General features: G+C 41.9%; 1 protein-coding gene across 7 annotated transcripts in view; it reads left to right on the forward strand.

Moving 5' to 3' along the window:
- slc2a9l2 (solute carrier family 2 member 9, like 2) overlaps positions 1-18,806 on the forward strand; it is a 117,889-nt gene extending 99,083 nt beyond the window's left edge. For all 7 annotated transcript variants that reach the window (XM_085776097.1, XM_085776100.1, XM_085776099.1 and 4 more), the window contains 2 exons: positions 1,487-1,614; positions 18,387-18,806. In XM_085776097.1, coding sequence (XP_085632223.1) covers positions 1,487-1,614; positions 18,387-18,629 — 371 coding nt within the window. In that variant the 3' untranslated portion in view covers positions 18,630-18,806. The remainder of the gene's footprint in view (positions 1-1,486; positions 1,615-18,386) is intronic.
- The last annotated feature ends 1,900 nt before the right edge of the window (positions 18,807-20,706 follow it).

Genomic DNA, 20,706 nt, shown 5'->3' on the forward strand with positions numbered 1-20,706 from the left:
CACTCCGGTCATTCAAGCTGACCATTAACCTCTAACAAGGATGTGCCTCCTCCGTGCTGCAGGGATTGATTTTTTGTCCCTTGTACTAACAGTGGTGTTAGTACAGAAACTCATTCTCATTGCAACAGACCAAAAATGTTTATTTTAAACAAGTCAGTGAGCTGTACAGTAGCTGCAGCCTGCTTTGTTTGGAAATGTGAACGCTCATCACACTACAGTGTGCTGCATTGTTTCCCGCTATGATGTTGGCAGTTGTTGACTTTTGTGTTGCTTCATTTGTGATTTTCTTTCTTTCTTTTTAGCTGAATTGTTTTTGTAATTTGTCACAGATGCGTCATCATCAAATACAATAGATGTTCTCTATCATAAATTAAAGAATTTGGAAGATTGTTTTTTGGACACAAATAGCCAGTTAATGATCTGAAGCCCAAAGACAAAAGAAATCTGCTACTGTATGCAGCAATGAGAGTGAAATGAGAAGTGAAGGTTCCTATGTAATGTAAAACTTAAATTGTACCCCCCCTCCTCCTCCTTTCTGTATGCATTGACAGTGTTGGCTGACTGAGCATACAGACAGCTCGTGGCTGGGTGGGAAGCTCTCACTGAATCAATTGTGCAAACTATGTGACAGTGACGGTGTGTTGGGAAGAAGAAGGAAATTAATTCATTGCAAATTACATTTTCACTGAGGTAAAAAGAAAACTAGCCGATCACTAAGCCTGAAGCCAAACTGTCTGGTTGAGCAACAGTGATACAATATCTCAAGTATACTTCAATGTTGTCTCTCCATCTTATTTCTGTGGGGGACACTGAAAGGAAATATCAGCTCAAAATATTGTTTCCTTCACAGAGACATTGAAGTAAGGCTTCTGAAGCAAACAATGTTTATTGTCGGTGGCATTTGTAACCTGAATTGTTAATTGCAGAGGAGACGGTTGTACTGTATGCTACTACAGTATGTCGAGAAGATCTCTCTTGTATTTCTTTGTTTTGAAATAATGAGGTTATCGTAGAAAAAAGTTTTCCTTGTGTAAATTTCCTGAGTAGGAGGAAAGAACATAAATCTATTAAACCTTTACTTGACAGCAAAACAAAACAAACTCTGCACCAGTTCTCTCCACTTGAGTTTGCAGTATAGTCTGTCAGGATGGATCACGACCTTTTACATTTGAAGTCAGTGTGCCAAGGCAACTGTTTAGATTTCAGCCTCCTAGTTTGAAACCACCAAAGCATCCAAATGTCAAAAAGTGCTCATGCGGATTTGGAAACACTGGTTGCACATTGCACACTGAGCAAGACGAGCTGCTGACTTTCCACAAAGGATTCAACAGTGATTGTGCCCAAATTAAAAGTTAATCAACGGCAAAAGCAATCAATGAACTAGTGTTTCCACTTAATGTAGTTTGTAAGCTCAGAGCAAAGCTGTGTGTTTTCTTTTATTTGCTGTGTGTGTGACTTGTTGTGTGTCTCTCCTCTCTCCTGTCAGGTGGTATCCCCTTCGTCCTGACCGGGGAGCTGTTTGAACAGTCCTACAGACCCGCTGCCTTCATGATCGCCGGCACCGTGAACTGGCTGTCCAACTTCGCCGTGGGCCTCCTGTTCCCATTCATTCAAGTGAGTTACATCATTTAAGTAGCTGAGTCAGCCACTATGTCTGCAGAAAAGCTTCCGATAAACAAGTGACACTTTTAGTAAAGAAAGCGTTAGACACACACACACACACACACACGATAAGTCAGAGGCTGATTGTCAGCTAAATCGAACCAGCGCCAACTGCGTTTGTCGCTTCAGCCTTCACAGTCCATTAAAGTTGTCAGCTCCTCATTAATCCCTGCAGTGGCAGTGTGCCACGTCATGCCAACCCCCCCACCAGCAGCACCTCCACCTCCGCCTCGGACTCATCAGTCAACACACTTGTGATGTGATGTTTCTGTCGTCCCCTCACATATCATTATATCTTTCATATCCCACGCGTATGCAGCTCTAATGGCTGCTCTTGGAAGGGTCCTTGAACCCTGCAATTTACAGGCTCTTGGTTTGAGCTTAACGATGAGAGAGGGTCTGACTGAGCGCGCGCTGCACTTTGTGTTTGCAGAACATCAACACTGAGTTTTACAAAGAAGTTGTATCAAAGCGTCCTCGCTGAATCATTCTCTTTAGTTTTTAGTGGAAACAGTAAAGATGGCAAAGGAGGAGCTGAACTATTTGCAGCCAATCAACTGATGGAGATGGACCCTTTTCTTTTACTGCAAGCCAGTGTCATCACCACCCTATAGTGGAGCTCACTCAACCTCGGTTATGAGACTGTCTTTATTTCCCTTGTGTGAATGGTTGTAAGACATCCTGTAACTGCCACTCCCTTCAGTCTACACATTAAATAGTTTGCTCAGAACGAGGAGTGCTATTCAACCCTGATGATATCTTTTAGCTTGTTGGAGGCAGCAGTGAGCTCTGTCAAAATGTCAAAATGCCTTTTATGCCCAGCAGTCCTGTAGCTAAACGTGTCCAGTGTGGACAGACTGCTGCTGCTGTAGTGATGCTGACATGCTGCTTTTGTTGTTCGGCCCTTGTCAACAACTTGTAATGGGTGAAATGTGAGACAGTGTACGATATACAGGAAGATATACTATATACTGTAGTTATATTTATGAGCCGGTAAAGAAGGAGCTTCCTGCGTGATGGGGCAGAAAAACCCACTAACTTGTCTTTAGCTTTTCAAAAAGTGCAGAGGAAAACAAACCCTGTACATACAGAGCAGTGGAAACTAGTGACGCAGAGGTTGAGATGAAAGTAACTGCTGCAGATTCTCTTATGTATTTTGCTGGTAAAAGCTCAGGACAGTCTCTTAATCCTTGAATATCTTTGAAGTGTGTCATGCGGGACCTGAGAGACCTCCACTTTGAGGAGGATAAATGTTCTTTATAAGAGTGGAGCAATACGCAAATACAACAGTTTCAGACTCAAGATCTTATTAATGTTTGGAAATTGAAATGTTTTTCCTGGAAACTGCAGAGGTCCTCTTCCAATTTCCAAAACCTGACTGTTGCTCCAGGCGGCTCCACATCACTGCCTCCTCTGTTTCTTCCCCTCTGTGATTCTCTCTCTCTTTCTCTGCCCTCACAACCTATTTTCTTCTGTGATTATTCTTACAGTCGCTCTTGTGTTTTTTGCTCCAACTTCAGTGTTTTTCACTTGTCAGCCTCCACTCCAGAGTGCCCTCGTAAAGGCTCCATGGTGTTTGTAGAGTTACGAGTTGGGTTTTAGTTTGTGGTTTTTTTTTCTGTTTTTTTTTTGGGGGGGGGGGCACTTGACAGATTATTGTGTAGTGTTGTGGTTCAAGTTGAATTTGATTTATTGTTTTATGTTGCATTTAAAAAACCCTATAACTGGGCACTATTGAAAGTTTTTTTTAATCTGTATACACCAAATGACACCATAAAGCGTTTTGTCTAGGAACTTGTTCTCAACCTCAGTTCCTCAGGTTGTGTCCTGCTGTGGGCAAAACACAACTTCGGGGGTGGCTAATCACTGGATCGGTAGTTTGATACCCAGCCTCCTGTGTCCACATGCACGTCTATTTCTGAACCTGCACCCAGTGTGTTCAAGTGGAAAATACACACACTTTTACCAAACGATGTGAATAATGGCTTAATTTGTGGGGTAAATTATTACTCTTTACTTGTATATTTTAAAGCAAAGTCACAGAGAGCTTTTAACTTAAATGAATGAATGAATCTGACTAATGAATGCCTGTACTACACTACACAATCTTTATTGTATATTTTCACCTTTTCTCCTCTCACTGTTTCTATCTGATGCATTCACTCTATTCTCACTCTATTCACTCTATTCTTGTATCTATAGCAGACCAAAACATCAAGCCAGTCACATTTAAGTGCTGGTGACGATGTACTGACTGATATACAGTTAGTAACACATTACTTGATAGTAGTAGGAAACTGTAGCTGTGCTGCTGAGACTGAGACATGTCTGCTGTAATGTGCAGTCTTTCCACTCGCTCAACAGGAGCCAAGCCCACCTACAGATAAATGTACTGGGCCTTTGTTTCTGTCTTCTTATCCCATTAATTGTCCCCAGGCCTCTGCTGCCTGCTCGCATTTCACTGATGTGGCAATACATTAGGAGGCGCTCAGATACACACATAGAAAAAGGACCAAGCTGACAGCTTCATCCAAAGCTTTTATATGTACGTATATTCTTCGCCTTCTCATAGTCGTCTTTGTTAGTAGGTTTCACAGCATGGAGAGTATAGAAGCTTTTAGTTTTTAGAGTTTATCTGACAAGGAAGTGCAAACTCATCTGTAAATGCATTAGGCAGCTGTCTTGTTTAAAGTAGTTCTATATCTAAGTTAATTCTGTGTCTGGAGGGTGTATCATAACCTCTTCTATCATAAAGACAGTGATGGCTGAAGCTCTTGTCAACTGACAATCACCACCATCAGCTCCTGGGAATGAAGCTTGTTTATGGGCAGAGTAAACTCACAAATAACCCCTTTAAAAACAATGTGGAGACGAGTGCAGCAGAGACAGGGAGAGCGGTGCGGGAGGAACAGCTCTGAGACGAGCTGGTGGACTGACAGGGTCTGACAAACACATGCAAATGAGCTTTCTCCAAAAGGGATGTTGACTGACGTTGTCCAACACCAACAGGTCTGATCTCAGATCAGCACCAGCGGAATATGAATATGAGTCTGTGACATGCATGAAACGGCACAACAGAAGGCTCAGACCCAGGATTTGGATACTGATTAAATTCATATGACAGGCTGATACGGCTGTCAGAGAGCCTTAGTTACTGGATAAGTCTATTCCTTCATTTGTCATGTAAGAGGAACAACACAACACAACAATAATTATCCTGCAACTACACCGATTATAAACATGTGCCACTTTGTACAACAAGCGTGGTGGTTTTCTGCCATGCCTGGGGGCAGACTGGCAGCATCCAGGTTCAGCGTCTCGGTGCCCGGATCAACAGGGTTTACAAACGAGAATGTGAATTTCCTCTTTGTGCCTTTTAAATACAAACATCGTGCTCGACAGGAGCTTTCGCAGGTCTCCCAACAGGAGTTGGACTGCCTCCAACACAATCATGGACTGTACTTTGTCAGTCTGTCAGCGCCAGCGGGAGAAACCTGGCATCCAGCGTTAGTGTGTGAGGAAAAGTTATCCACCTGCATATGCTGTATCTCTGGCTGACAGACTGAGGGGTTCAGAGGATTTTACCCAGGCAGAAGCTCTGTACTCGTGTTTGTGGCTCCTGGGACTTGAGTGGTTTGCAGTGGCAAGAGATGGGCACAGCTCGTCACTCTTAACCTGTGTGCCAGCTCATCGGGGTGGGTGATGTGACCTACCAGGATTGCTGTAACCTGCATTACTATAGTGAAAGATACTACGTATTATTTCCGAATTAAATTGTGGCAGGAAAGTGAAAATCTTACTGGGAAAAGCAATTTACAGCATCACGACCCCAGTAGCTACTCACAGTATCCCTCTTTTTTAAATTCTCTGGTACATCAGCAGCAGCTCATTTGTGTCTCCGCCTTATTTTATTTCTGTAAAGTTGATTCTGAGCTTTGAACATTGTCGTCATGTGGCAAGAAACAGTTTATCGAAGTGTGAAACTATAGAAACAAAGAGGAAGTTGACTTGAAAAAATAATGACTTGTTCTTAAGTCTGTGAATTGTCCACAAGCTCATTTACTCTGGCATTCCCTCCCATTAACAGAGCATTTCCAAAACTTTCAATTCTGGTTAACTATTGTCAGCGACCATGTGACCAGACAGCATAGGCCAAACAAACATGCTGGAGCTGTATCTCCTCAGAAGATGCAGCTTTCTGCAGATTTGTTACCTGACAAACATTTTTAATATTTCATTGATAATTATTTGATGTTGTACCTTTATTGTATTGCACTGTACATTTTATTTCTCTACATTACTCACCCTTTATATTATATTACAATATCATACATACTGCGACCAGGAACTTTTGTCTCCCCTCTCTGGCAGTCAAAGTTATTACACAAATATCATCAAATACAAAGAAATGTCCAATAGTCAGTAGCATATACTGTATAAATGTTAGATAGTACTGTTTGTGCATCCAAATGTCATACTGTATAAAATGCACTCCAACCTGTTGAAGAGCAGTAAGGCGACATCCATGTCTCTGCTCGTCTCCCTGTGATCTTCAAAGATGAAAAACCAAACTACTGCTCATTCTTTTATCTGTGACAGCCTTGCTTTTGAAATAAAACACATCACCACCAGTTCAACACAGAGAGATTTACTTGATGCTGTGTGAAGTGAAGTCACTGCATGAATGTAACACGTATATAAAAGTCTTGCACTCCAGTTTTAAGTTGTGTTAAATAGAAGAAATCAAGACAATTGCTCTTTTCATTGAGCTTCTGTAACTTAATTAAAGAAGCTGTGACTTTGATGTAACTTTGTACAAATGCAAAGCGAGAGAACTGCTTGTAACAAACAGGTTTTATCAGATTTGCATTGAGAACAAACACAGGAGGTAATAAGCCTGATTGTGGGCATTTGCTCATTACTGAAGTTTTTATCGGGGCGGAGAGGAGAGGAGAGGAGAGGAGAGGAGAGGAGAGGAGAGGAGAGGAGAGGAGAGGAGAGGAGAGGAGAGGAGAGGTTTCTGTTGTTGGGAAAACAGAGTGTATCCCAGCCTGTGCTGTATGTGTACTCCGTATTTGCTTTCTCTCTTTGTCTCTCTGTCTCCCTGTCTGTCTTGAGTGTCCTCTCCCTCTCTCTTTGATGTTTCCTAGCCGTCTTTAATGTCTCAGCAGGCATCCTAAATGAGTACGTTCTTCAACCTAACTGCACCAAGTTGGATCCAATGAGCTTTGATGTACTTTGAAGCTTCATTAACCGTCTCTCACAGTCAGATCTGGTTCATCTCTGTGTGTCAAACCTTCACCTTCATCTCCACCAATAGGTGATGAGTAGTCATATAAATCTCTCTGTGACAATGATGCAACGACAGCACCCTCAGATGAATCATTACTCGATATGCTAAATGTGACATTTTTATGTGTATCTTGACCTACATTGTCAGCTGCGCGGTCTGTTCATAAAGTCAGTGCTACTGTAAAGAGGCACAGGGGTTGTTATTGAATTGCAAGGAGGAGAAAACAATGTGGCATTTTAGTTTGCAATGGTCACAAATAGGAAGTCGGACTGTTTCTTTGACTGCCCACATACATGAGCACCGGTTCTGGGCTCCTCTTCTGCCACCCCTCTGGTAAAGAGTCGTGTCCTCTTCCTGTCTGTTCCCCTGCAGTGCACTCACATCAGCCAAGTGATTCACTGAGTGGATGTAACTTCATCTGCTGTTCGCCTGAGCTTTTTTTTTTACATACAGTATTCAAGCAACCGTAAAATCCTCACCCGTCCCTGTCTCTTTGTCTCTCTTTCACTCTCTTTCTGATGCATCAGTCTCCCAATGTCACAAACAAAGGGTATGTTAGTGTGTGTGTTTTTATTACATTTATTTAGCTAACTTGCATGTATCTGTTTAGTGTGGTGCATCCTTTATTGGTGTGGGCATTGGTGGATTTATTGGTGTCATTTCTCATTTCAGAGTGAAGACTTTCAATGAATAGTTAAACAGTTTGGGAAATATGCTTTTCTGTTGTTGTTTTTCCAAGGGAGTGAGATGAATACTGCTCTTAATGTGTAAAGATGGAGTAATAGCCAGCAGGCAGTGTGGGCTTACAGCCACGCTTGAGCCAAGGTAATATAACAAAGAAGCAGATACATATACTGTAAACACCTCTAAAGTTCAAGCAGCACTATTGTTAATTAACACGGCTGATTTTTGTTTGAATAGTCCAAATGCAAAATAAAAATGTTTGTTCTTTCAGGGAAGTTACTATCAAATGTAAGATAACCCCAGTAAAAGGATGACGCTCCTCCAGCTCCTGCACTACCAGTCTGTGATGTCATTAGTCCAAAGAGAAGAGTCTTCAGTAATAAATATATCTGAATAAATATACTGTATCTACTGTATCAGAGCATGGTCTAAATCCCAGGTTTGCGCTGCATGTTTATCTTTCATGCAGACACACGCATTATGCTATCAGGGTCCAAACGATTCCCCCTTGTGTGTTTTTGAGCTCTGTAACATCTCCTGCAACAGTAATGGCATCTCGACACACAACTCCATCTGCAGCCACGTCTCTGTGGTGAAGATGTCAAGGAGCTCTTTCAGCTTGTTTTCACGTGTCATGAATTCATTTCCTCTGTGGCAGAAAAACACTTTACAGAAGCCACTCAGGAAACTCACTATATATAGACATGAAAACACTTGCTAGCCTAGCGTCATTAAGCCCATTACTACTACTACTCAGTCTCCATTCAAAAAGAATATCTAATGTGGTGAATAAATAATTTCCTAGTCCAGTTAAACGACTCCATTTTGGCATATATTTTTTTCCCGGTAAGTTTTCAGCTCTGTATTTTTTGAGAGACATGAAATTGGTATTAATCATTTCATCTATCTCTAGCTGATAAGTGTATTTAACAAGATTAGGCACATTCCACTTCAAAAATGTGTAAACAAAAGATGCTCTGCCATCATTGTCTGGGTAACATGGAAACTGATGACATTTAATAAAATCAAATTAGTTATATTTTCCACAAAATAGCATTTAAATAATGAGTGGTGCCTCTTTTTTCCTCACCCGCCAGTGTGTTTTTATTATCTTCTGTTAATTTCCTATTGTGAGAGAAGTAAAGTCCAACTGTCTGCCTTATAATTGCCCTCTGTGCCGAGGACATAGTTCAGCTCTGCTTTTTATAGAGACAGAACTTTGCCCTTGGTCATAATGTCCCACTTGTCCCTCATTAGATCCTAATGACATTTGACATTTCAATCTTTGTGAGTGGGGGGAAAAAAAGAAGAAAAAAAAGTGGATATGTGCGCTGCAGTTCATGTCCTCTCCTTAAACCGACTGTTTTCTCAACTCATTCAGGCACTTTTCGCCCCATTCACATCTCCATTTGTAGACAGAGCCGGGAGCCTTTTGTTGAGCTGTGTGTAAAAGAGTCATTTACCGTTAATAGAATTACCTGGTGCAGGTTGAGGAGCTTTGTTTAAGCCCTTCATCTGACAGTGAGATTTTTAATGATGAGAGATTTTGTCCTGCTTTTATGCACTCATTTCACAGTCTGCTGTAATCGTTTTGCATACAACAACAGCAGTGTACACTGCAGGTGGTAGCAAACATCTTAATATTAAAATTTATGTTAAGTGAATACATAAAGAACACACATAATTGGCTTCAAATTGAAGCATGCCTTATTACTTACCTCATTATAATTCCAATCTTGGAAACATAATTGGAGTAAATTGCTTTGTCCAAGCAAATCTACCTAGAATTGTCTTGTCACAACATTGGCCGACTTAAAGTGTGTATAGGAAAACATCCAAATTAATGCTTCAGGGGCTTCAGGGGCCTGGGCGTTAATACCAGTGAATCTACACATACGTCTCCTGAACAGATATTTGCACTACAGTAATTGCACTAAACAACCAGAGAATGTTATAGATTTACTAATGCATGAAGATCTATAGATTTATAGATATTTCCTGAAGCTGTGCTCACCTGTTTAATCATGTTAATCACACAGGATTAAAAACAGACTCTGCTGTTACATGTAACCCAGTTCGCATCCTTCCATAAATCCATGGTGCCATTTAAATGAGTCTCACTGCCAGGACTTTGTCTAATCCTCGAGCCTGTCAGCATTTTGTGCGACTGAGCTGCTTCTTTAGTGTTGTATTGAATTTTTTCCAACAGTCCATTGTGCCTAGAAATACAGCAGTGTGCATGTAGGCTTCATGGCAGTGTAACTCAGGAACGAGTCTGACCTCTAGTCGATGCAGTTAGACGCAGGCATGTAGCCACAGGCAATCATCAGGACTTTTGCGAGCGGGATTCAGTTACAGTCACACTCAGCTGAGGATAAGCAGAGACGACATGAGCACAGGACGTTTCAGGCGTACCCTTGTTAGGTTCGAAAAACAGGCACGGGGATTCATAAATTCATTAACATATCACTCTGCTGTATCCAAACAATAAATCTAATGTGGCGGAACTACACAGCAAATGCAAATACAGTACACCTATCTCCATTACAGCCTCGACTTCATGGGGCGAACATTATGTCTTATCTCTGTTCATGCACAAGTGCACACGTATTGTTTCCACAGTATAGCTCATGACATCAAACGTTCCTGCTGCTGCCGCTGAATACTACAAACACCGTATAAAAATGCTAAACCAAAGCAGATGACATTAGTTCCACTGTCCCCAACTACAGATATGGTTTAAAGACATGGTCAGGGTAAACAAAACACTACAAGGTGCCATTAATGAACAGAGAAAAGAGCTTTCACTGGTCTGAGGAAGGGAGGGGAGAATAAAAATCAGCATGTGCATCCTGCATGATTGTTTCCTTTAGGCATTACTATACCTATAGCCTGTGACTCTAAATAAGTAAGTGTGTTATTCTAGTCAAAGATACAGAGAGAGAGAAACACAATATCCTCTTATTGTAACCTGAAGGACAGACAGAGTTGGACAAAAGTCAGTGCAGAAGTTTGAGACCAGACTGAAACTTGGCTCGCGGCACGCTGGACATCGTAGTGATGCTGGGTTGACCTTCTGTCAAATGTTTTCTCTACAGCCCCTGCAGATGAACCTAATTTTGTCCTTTCAGTCAGCTGCACCAGTGTGCCATGTGTTGGGGGCAAAGACTGAACTGAGAGCTAAAATAGATGAGAAGGGCATATCAAACACTCGGACAGTGGTTTCTTAGAAGTCGAAGTTGTAATTCTTCCATGAACAGTGTTTGTTTTTTTTCTTTTTTTATTAACCTTAGTCTGGTCAATTTTAAGAAGAAATACAAAATAAAAGAAGACAATTGATCTCTTAAACAACACAATATGGGACTCCAGCTCACACTCATCTCATGTTCCCTGTGTTCTCCGTTAGCTCCCTAATTTTCACAGGAGATGCCTTTGTGTCACTAAAACAACTGAAGTGCCCAGTTACAAACACATATTATTCAAAACAACCTTGTTAGCAGGTATAATAAAGGTAGCCTGTGGAGTTGTTGAGCACTGGTGGTGTTTAGATGAGTATGTCTCATATACGTAGCTTGTATGTGATATTCTGCCACAAGCAGCAGAGGAGCTGATTCACCTCTCCTCTGTCTGCAGATCTAACTTCTCAACATTTGTGAGATGTGATGGTCAGCATGATGTTAATTTTGCCATCGGAGGGTTTACATGAGACTCGGTTTATGCAGACGTCCTTGTTCCCTTGAATGGCCTCGACTACAACTGCACCAGCTGTAAACTTTCTCCTCCATACAGACTATGGAGATTTTTAATAACAACAAATGTCAGTAGTTTTCAATGTATTCAGTCATAATGTAATCAGGACAAATTTGGTAACAGATTAAATTTTAAGGGATCACAAAAGTTATGTTACATTGTCCTATCAGGTCTTCCCAGGAATATTGTTTCCAGCAGTCGATCTAACAGATGAGATGATATTTGACTTTGAGCCATAAGTGTAAACTCCTGATCAAAAAGTCGACAAATTAGTCAGTGAGCTTCATTGTCTGGGAAAAATGAATACCCCTGCTGAATGATGATGATAATCCATCTTCCATCCCATCCAATGAGGTGTGATAGTTGAGTCTTGAATGAAGTTATGTAAACCTACTGACCTGGCTGTCCCTATAGTTATCCTTGTCTTGCCTTGAAGCTAAAATGAAAGCATGCACACTAACTATAAGCTTTGTTTTATCCAGTTTCTTCATGTTGGTAGATCAGAGCTTTTTGAGATCATTTCCTGTTTCTGTTCTCCCAGCGTTTATTTGCCCCATTGTGCCTGATAATTGCTCACTATATGAAGAAGGTGGAGGTATCTGTTGCCAGGATTTGAAAGCAGTATTGTTAAAGTGATTTTGAAACACTTGCTTCTCTGATATCACAATGCAGAAATATCAGTGTTCATTAGTTTTAATGATCAGAGGAGTGGGGGACGCTGTATTGTCAGGAAAGTGTCAGATCTACATCGGTATGTGGAACATCATCTGGAGAGTGTAAGCAGATCCACGGGACACCAATTATAAACCTTGACATTGTCTCTCTACGCTGTCGTCTCATTCTCAGTGAGCCTGTATCTGAGCACATGAGCAGGTCTGTCTGGCTGTGTCATGCACTGATAGGACGAAGGCGAGAGGAGATGAAATGTGATGATAAAATAGACGGCTCCTTCAGGATTAGTGGCAAAAGATAGAAGTGGAGTTGAATATGTAATTAGATTGATAATAGAGGCTTACAGCAAAGAGGTCGAGGCGCTGCATGAGACCTGCAGAAATGGATTTGGAGAGACAAAGGGAAGGCCGACCGAAGAGCAGACAAGTGTGAGAGAGAGAAAGCGACAGAGGCTTATTTTTATCCAGCCGCCGCCACCGCAAATATTGCAGTGTTTGGTTTTGTTTGCCGGCGTCGTGCTGGGTTCACTTACTCCCAAGCACACACAGGGCATCCAGATCACAGCGGTGACTCACTGGTTACTGACTGGCACCTGAAACCAGCTCTGACCCGGGTTCAGAAAACACACTGCGGCCCTGTCACATCCCTTCTCCTCCCCGACAGGCCACCGCCGAGGTGTCACTTGTAAGGAACTGACTGAGCCACTGTTTTGCAGAAGAGAGGGAACATTTAGGAAATGAATAAAAAGGTGTTAATAAATCTAAAGACATGACTCATGGCCATAGTAAACTGTACATTCATATTAATTGCAATATTCTTCATTCAATCTAACACCAATGAACACATTTACATGAATTATGAACTGCTATTACTGTTTAAATCCACTTCTGTATTGGGAGACTGTGCTATAGCAAAATAATCCGATACCAGACTGACACTGAAACAAACTACAGAACATTAAACCATTGCTATTTTGTGTCTCTGTGATTTTCTTCTGTGTCTTATTGTTGAATCAAGTCAGTTTTATTGCATATAACCCAATGATATAACTTTACCACCAGAGGGGAATCAATAATTTAATTTAAAAAACATGCTGCTGATTAATAATTGCCTCTCACCTGGGAGCTTTGAGTGATGTCTTTATCTTATCAGTTTCTACCCAGACAGTGTTGGGTATTGTTATGCTCTAAAGTTGCATGGAAATCCCAGCCTTTGCATGTAAAAGAGAATATTTAACACTCATATCCCTCTTTCATCCATTCAGATAAACAAATGAAAGGAAATCAAGGGTGAAACAAAAATACAGTAATCCCCATGAGGAAGTAGATTTAACTCCAGCTCCGTTAGATTAGATTCCTCAGTCTGTTTTTATTCCAAGTGCAGCACTGATGTCAATCATATCTGCAATATACTATAGTTTCTTGTCACAGTAACCTCGTGTGTGTGTGTGTGTGTGTGTGTTTTTTTCCTGTGACCTCATTTAACTGACCTCATTCAACCACTGTTGAAGCAGATCATTATGTCATCGCTTGCTCCGTGCTGATTAAAAAGCACCATCAGTTCATTTTCAGTTGCTGCACAGCGGCTCCGCGGCCTGTTGCAGTTTTCCACACCAATTGTCTTGAAGCTTTCCGCAGAGATTTCTCATTTAGCCTGCCCTTTTCTCACCTGTACCTCGCCTCTTGGCGCACATTTATATTTAGGAGAGACATGCTGGAAATGATGGAAAAAGGAGGATAGTTGTGTGTGTGTGTGTGTGTGTGTATGAATTATGATAAGAACTCTGGCAGAACGTGCTTATTGCAATTCCTCTTTAAAACAGAACTGATGACACCTTTTACCTGCCATGGCTGATTAAAGAAGTTAGTAGAGCAGGAAAATGTATAGAGGTGTGAACAGTGACAATCAAGTGCAAATCATATTGCTACAGTAATGTTTGGCAGGACCATAGTTATCTAAAGAAATACACCTGATTAGAGTTCACTCCACTTTAAAATCCAAATGGGTTTCAAACATAAATGAATTTCAAGGTTCAACAGTTAACATCACCAGGAAGTGGAAGTAGGGTTGGCGAGAATTTTCTTCTCTTTCCCAGTATTTGGTGTCATCCCCAAAGAGAAAGAACCAATGGCTCCAATAATTATTTTTAAATATGCTCCAAAATGTGCAATTAGAGATTTTTTTCATTCATGCCTTTATATATTAAATAACATCAGTTCAGCAGCAAACTGATGACCTTAGGTGACCTGACGTGAATTCACAGGCTGTAAACCTTCTGGGAAAGGCATGACCTTATGGTGGAGGTGGAGATTACATTGATTGACCAAAGAGTGGCACCATGTGCTCCACATAAGTTGTCATGCTCGAGCTTTTGAGTGGATTACACACTCTGAGATCTATGAGTGACCTTTTGATCTTTGTGTGTGTTTTTAAGCCAACACAGATGGAAAGTCATGAAAACATTCAGATGAATGCAAATTTGGACAGCACAACTGCTGAGGAAGACGGTGTGATACGATTGAAAGCTCCAGGAGAGAGAAACTAAATAGTCGTGGTTGTGTGGATGCTCTCAGGGCGCTTTCAGACAGACACAGTTCTGGTTCTGGCTCTGGCTCTGTTCTTGAGTCTCTGAACCTTGGAGCTGCATTCACACCAGGTTAAGAGTAGTTAGTCTGCATTACTCAGGCAGAAGTAAACACAACAGTTGCTTTTGCTTTTTTGCTGACTCGGTAATCCTTCTTCAGTTTTTTTTAAGTTTGTAAGTTATTTGGTCTGGCGTTCAAGTGAAGCCAGCCTCTTCCCCAAGTTCAAAGATAAAAATGACTTTATTTTATTAAGCCCCAAAGGGAAATTCAAACATCTTGTGCTGCTTTCTAGCTTTTAGGTAGATGCCCAAATCGCCACCAGGCATTTTGTTTCTTTAGCAGACCACTGCAAATTATTTTTCTCCAGGTTGTGAGTTGCTGCCTCCTCTTTTCAGTCTGAACGCGCCGGCTGGTTCAAAATTCGGTTTAGGAACCGGCACGGCGCCCTGCTGTTGTGAAACCCCAATCAGTGCTATATGCATCCTGAATGTATAGCTGCTTTATCACAGTCCAGCTTAATTCAACATAGCACACTGTCATGTGAAAACCATTTATCTTCATATTCTTTGCCTATTAGACTACGGTAAATAAATATCTTAAACACAGATTCATTTTTTAACCACATCCATTATTTAACCATTAAAATTTGATATTTAAGAGATACATGGATTTTATGGAACATGTGTGATGGATTTATCTCTAACGATGTATTAATCAGTGTGGCAACTCAGTTGTTGCTATTTAGCAATTTAATTGCCTGTTTTCATTTAATGAGCTTCCCCCAGTTCCTTTCAGACACTGAACTCGATGCAATTAGCTCACATACAGTTTGATTTATCAATATGATGAAATTTACAATGGGTCAATGACAACAGGCTCCGTTAGTTTAAGACATCCGTCAAACCTGATCACATTCATTCACATGCTGTGGGTTTGTATGTGTTGCTAATGAGTCACGATTATCAGCACTTTGATCCATAACTGTGATGCTAAACGATTGTTTTACCCCCCTCCCCCCCGCTGCTGCTGCTGCTGCTGCGCCCCCAGAGTGCGACAGCATTGATGAACGGTAATCAATGAATCCTCTAAACAGCCCAGTGTGGTCATTACAAGTCTAATCTCTGGCAGCTACTGTTCCCGAGTCTGCCTCCCACTCAACACAATGTTTAAAAGACCACACACATGTGAATAATACTCCCCCCCACACCCCTCCAAACACAGCGCACACCCCCAAACTCCAGACGATGACTCAGTGTTGCAGCAGAAACCAAGTTACTGTGACACTATATTTCCCAACAACAGATAAAAGCTGGACCAGGACTTTTTTATTTAATGTCTTCATCAGATTTATTGCCACTGTGGGTATTTAAAACTTCCTTTTCCTCCCATACCGATGTCCTCTTCTGTCCTCTCTCCTGTCCCGTTCTGTCCTGTCAGGTCAGGTCCGTCCCAGTCTGGCTCGGTCTTGTCCTGATTCATCCTCTTGTGGTTTGTCCTGTTCCATCCTCCTGTCCCATTTTGCGTTGTTCTGTCCCAGCCTGTCCGGTCATGTCTTGTCCGATCCCATCTTGTACTGTCCTCCAGTGGTTCGTCCCATCAGCTCGTCTTGCACACTTGTCCCCTTCTGCCCTGTGTTGCACTATTCTGACATTTTTCTGTCCCATTCTTGTGTTGTCCCGTTATGGACATATTATCCAGCTTGTCAGCATTATTCTCTCCTAGACTGTCCCCTCTTTTCCATTATGTCTTCCTCCTGTCCCGCACTGTTCAACCCTATTCCTATAAACTCTTTCCTGTCCTAGACTGTATCACACTGAATCACACTGATCTATAGTAGACTGTCCCATTCTTCCCTCACCTGTCAGTACAGTCCCGTCTTGCTTCCTTTACTGGCTTTTCCAGTGCAGTCCTGGTCTTTCCTAGACTGTCTCATTCCTGGTCCTGGTCTTAGCTGATCTTGTCCAGTCTTGCCTGGTCTGTCCCCCTCTAATGCGTCCATTGTTGTCCTGTCGTGTCCCAGCCTGAGCTGTTCTGTTATGTCCTGTCCTGTCCTGTCCCACCCAACCCCCTCCTTAACTGTCATGTCTGGTCTCGTTCTGCACCGGCCTGGTCCATCTAATCTTGTCTTGCACTGTTGTAGTCTAGGCTGTCCTTCCCTGTCCTAGACTATCTTGTCTTGTACAGTCTCATCCTACCCCAGTCTATCCTGTCTTGTTCCACCCTGCACTGGAACTGTCCTACCTCATACCAGGTCCAACCTCTCCTCCTGTCCTGTCCTGTCCCATCCTGCCCTTCTCCATCTAGTTCTGCACTTTTCTGTCCTGTCTTGTCCTGTCTCATCCTGTCCGGTCTCATCCCAGCACAGGATTCCCCATCACTGAAAATGTCAATCCCTCTCTCTCCTTCTGGGTGCAACATGTGTTTGACCATGAGCCGTGAATATATGATTCATGTTTGTGTGTCTGCAGCCACTGATGGGTCGTTGTGTGCATGCCTAATTGTGTGTATGTGTGTGTGTGTGTGTATGTGTGTGCACCAAACTGTACCCAGCTGAGCCACCTCAGCAGATCAAAGGCTTATCCCCCCATGTCAAATATGGCACTGTCTCATTCTCCTCAATCCACGCCGCTTGCAAAAATTCGATTAATGACAGACGGGGTGGACACAGAAAAGCCCTGTTTGTACCATGACTCATCTCTTATGACAACTGGGGAAGAGAAAGGCAGTGCTTTCTGAGGAACTTGCTAACTTTGCCGATGAGCGTTACATCACAGAGGCAGCACGGAAACTGGGTCAGGCCCTTTGCACGATGCTCTGTTGTGTTTTTTTTTTTCTTAGTGCTATTATGAAATACACTAAACAGAGGAAAAGAGGAGTGTCAGGCTAACAGCAGTGGTGATATAACTGCTGAAATCAAAGCAGTAAGTAGTTCGTCATTGAGGTCATGGTTGTTTGGACACTGCATTTCTAATACCAGGTACATAGCGCTGCATTTGAGTTCTGTCCCCTCATGAATGAAGGATTATAGCTCAGTGACACACTGCTGAGGGTCAGTCAAGTTTCTCTGCCCCACGCAATATCTCTCTCTCTCTCTCTCTTCTGGCTTTCTCTCTCTCTCTCTCTTTCTCTCTCTCTCTCTCCATCTCTAAATCTCCCTCTGGGTAATCAGTCAGTGTGTATTTTTAAATCTGTCACTAATCTCTATTATTGGCATAACACACTGGACAAGGTTAGCTTTCATACTTTGGGTACTGCGACATAGTTCAATGCACAAACACACACACACAAACACAAATACTGCGTGGAAATGTAAACTGGAAAATGTGCACATATCCTCACCACACCTTTTCAGCTGAATATCACGGGGGTGTTGTTGCAGCGTCCTCAGCACAAACGCACGCAGATGACAAAACAGATGCCACAGACGACGTCTCTCTGGAGTTGGCAAGAGTTTAGGATGCAGAAAAATGGCAGGATTTGGCTCAGTGCAGGGATGGAGAACAGTAATCATCAAATGATTTAAACGCTGAAATTGGAAAATCAAAAAATAGATCTGAGCAGAAGGCTTCGTGTGTGATGCAGGAGCAGTGGTGTGTTTACGAAAAACAATGGAGCTGCATGTTGTTTGGTTTGTTTTAATCCTGAGTTAAAGTCTGTACTTCATGTTGATTAACATATATTCAGCTCTTCCTCAGATCAAGAAACAAATATATAAATCCTCTGTTTTTCTTTTTGTGCAGGAGACACTGCAGACCTTTGCCTTCCTGGTGTTCGTGGTGGTCTGTGCCATAGGAGCCATCTACCTCTACATCGTCCTCCCTGAAACCAAAAGTAAAACTTTTCTAGACATCAGCCAAAGCTTTGCCAAGATCAACAAAATCCCCGTCCCCTCCCCCGGCCAGGAAATGGAGCTGGTTCTGTCCGTTAAGCCTGAAACGTGCGAAAAAGCCCAAGATGTCATTAAGATGGAGAGCTCCTTCTGACTGAACAAACAATCTACACTCACTTGCTGAGAGGCAGCATTGAAATGTAAACTGAAAGTATTTGTCATTTGTATATATTTATTTAATCACTGAGATTTTGAAGATTCATGCTTTTTACAGCATTTTCAGTACATTTTGGTATTTTGTTGTCTTATTAAAATAAAACAAACCAATTTATGTTATGTCCTGTTTTCTTTTCTGCACAAAATACTGATGTAAAGGAAAAGACTCTCACTACATTATTTAACCTGCATGAGATGATCCGTTAATGATCGTAGCAGCTTCAGTTAACCTCATTTTCTCTGTTTTAAGGCAAAAACAGAGGAGTACTTGATCAAATTGAAGCTGATAATTCATCATCAGTGGCAGTGTCACTTCATCTTGGTCAGATTTCATCTTTGTTGTCTTCAATCAGCTTGATAATGAGAAGGAGCAGATGTGTGTCTGAGGAGAGACGTATTTTGCAGGATTATAATCGGAATGCTGATGTCTTGGTTAACTTCCTAATATAGACAACAAGAGAGAGAGAGAGAGAGAGAGAGAGAGAGCCCACATAGCAGAGGAAAGCTGACAGGGACAGTCTTTTGGAGCCTCTCCAACATTGAACAGAGCCAAGGCTACTTCCCACCAGATGGCGGGAGCCAGCAGAGGAAGTGATCTGAACAGAGCCAGACAAGCGTGGCATTGGCTAGCAGTCACAGTTTGCTCCACAGTGGGGTGTGCTCAACATTTCAAAGTCCACTGCCCAGAGGGCCAACATCCCACCCTCTCATACAGACTCACACAGATGCAGACACAAAGGTGTGTGTCACATGTTATGATACAGGGTGTCCAAGTGCTCGTATGACATTGTAGAGGAGAGGAACTTGAATGCGTCATCACTTTCAGTTTAATTCCTTATCATATTCTGTGACTCAGCACCACGTATTACATTTGTCCGACTGACAAGCAGGAGGAAAGATGAGCAGAATTATAAGTCTCTCATAGCCCTGCTCTGTCTGCGATGAGTTGTATTCTCAGCAGTGTTAATTCACGCAGAGCTACGCTGATGATTGCTGCTGGGGGAGAGTAATTATGTTACTTCGTATCTGCAAAGACATAAATACCATACGTTTAATAGGATGCATTTTATGCTAATGCTGTTTGATAAAGTGCTGCTTGTCCAACCTTTTAAATATCCTCTCAAGAAGCTTAATTAATTTCTCTTTATGCAAAGTTAGAAGTTGCTGTAGTGTCTGTGTGTTGTGGGGAGGAGGGAGCTGTGGGGGGGTTGACATACTCCTGCTAGAGGCAGGCTCGCTTGACAAGGAAAGAGAGGAGAGTGGAATTCATAACTGAATGTACTGGAATGTAGTTTTTCATCCAGTACTTTCAATACTCTACAATTATTTATTTTTCAATAAACGGTTCCATTTACCCTTTTAAAAGCATCTTGAATCTCCCTGGTTGAATGTTTTCCAAAGGGTTGTTTGTGATTTTTTGCATTTTCCAAATTATTACAATCACTTATTTTCTTTTTCCTTCACAGGTATTTTAGACCAAAACTACTAGTGTTAATAAAAGAAGCCCTCTTTTGATGTGATGAAAGGCTAAACAGTCCCCAGCAGCACCCTAAGCGAGGATACTCTGAGTCGAATGTGTCCATCAGACTGGGAAGTAGGCCACAGAAAAAAATGTTTTTGCATTAGCTCACCACACAGTCATTGGTGTCATATCATCTGCATTTAGCAGATTATGAGTCCAAATATGGTGGTTCAAGCCAGAGCATAAACACAAATGTCACATTTCCTACTGGGGCACTGCTACCTTGTAGGTAGTGGTGTCTTTTCTCTAGCTCAGCCTGGCCAGCTGCCCTCAGACACACAAAAACATAATATCCCAGGTTATGGCTCATAGTGGCTTAAAAATAAATAGTATTCAGTCTGGAAAATTTAAAGATTTAAAACGGTTTTGGTGGATGATTACAGTAATTATCAGACTTGGCTCTTGAAATAGTTGTATTCGGTCCCATGCAGCGTCATGTGACCTGCAGCTCAGGCTTTGTGTGCATCCACTGTATAGTGTCCTACTGCTTTGC

This window comes from Trachurus japonicus, chromosome 5 (genome assembly GCF_045865225.1).
Source record: "Trachurus japonicus isolate A0001 chromosome 5, Traja_1.0".
NCBI lineage: Eukaryota > Metazoa > Chordata > Actinopteri > Carangiformes > Carangidae > Trachurus > Trachurus japonicus.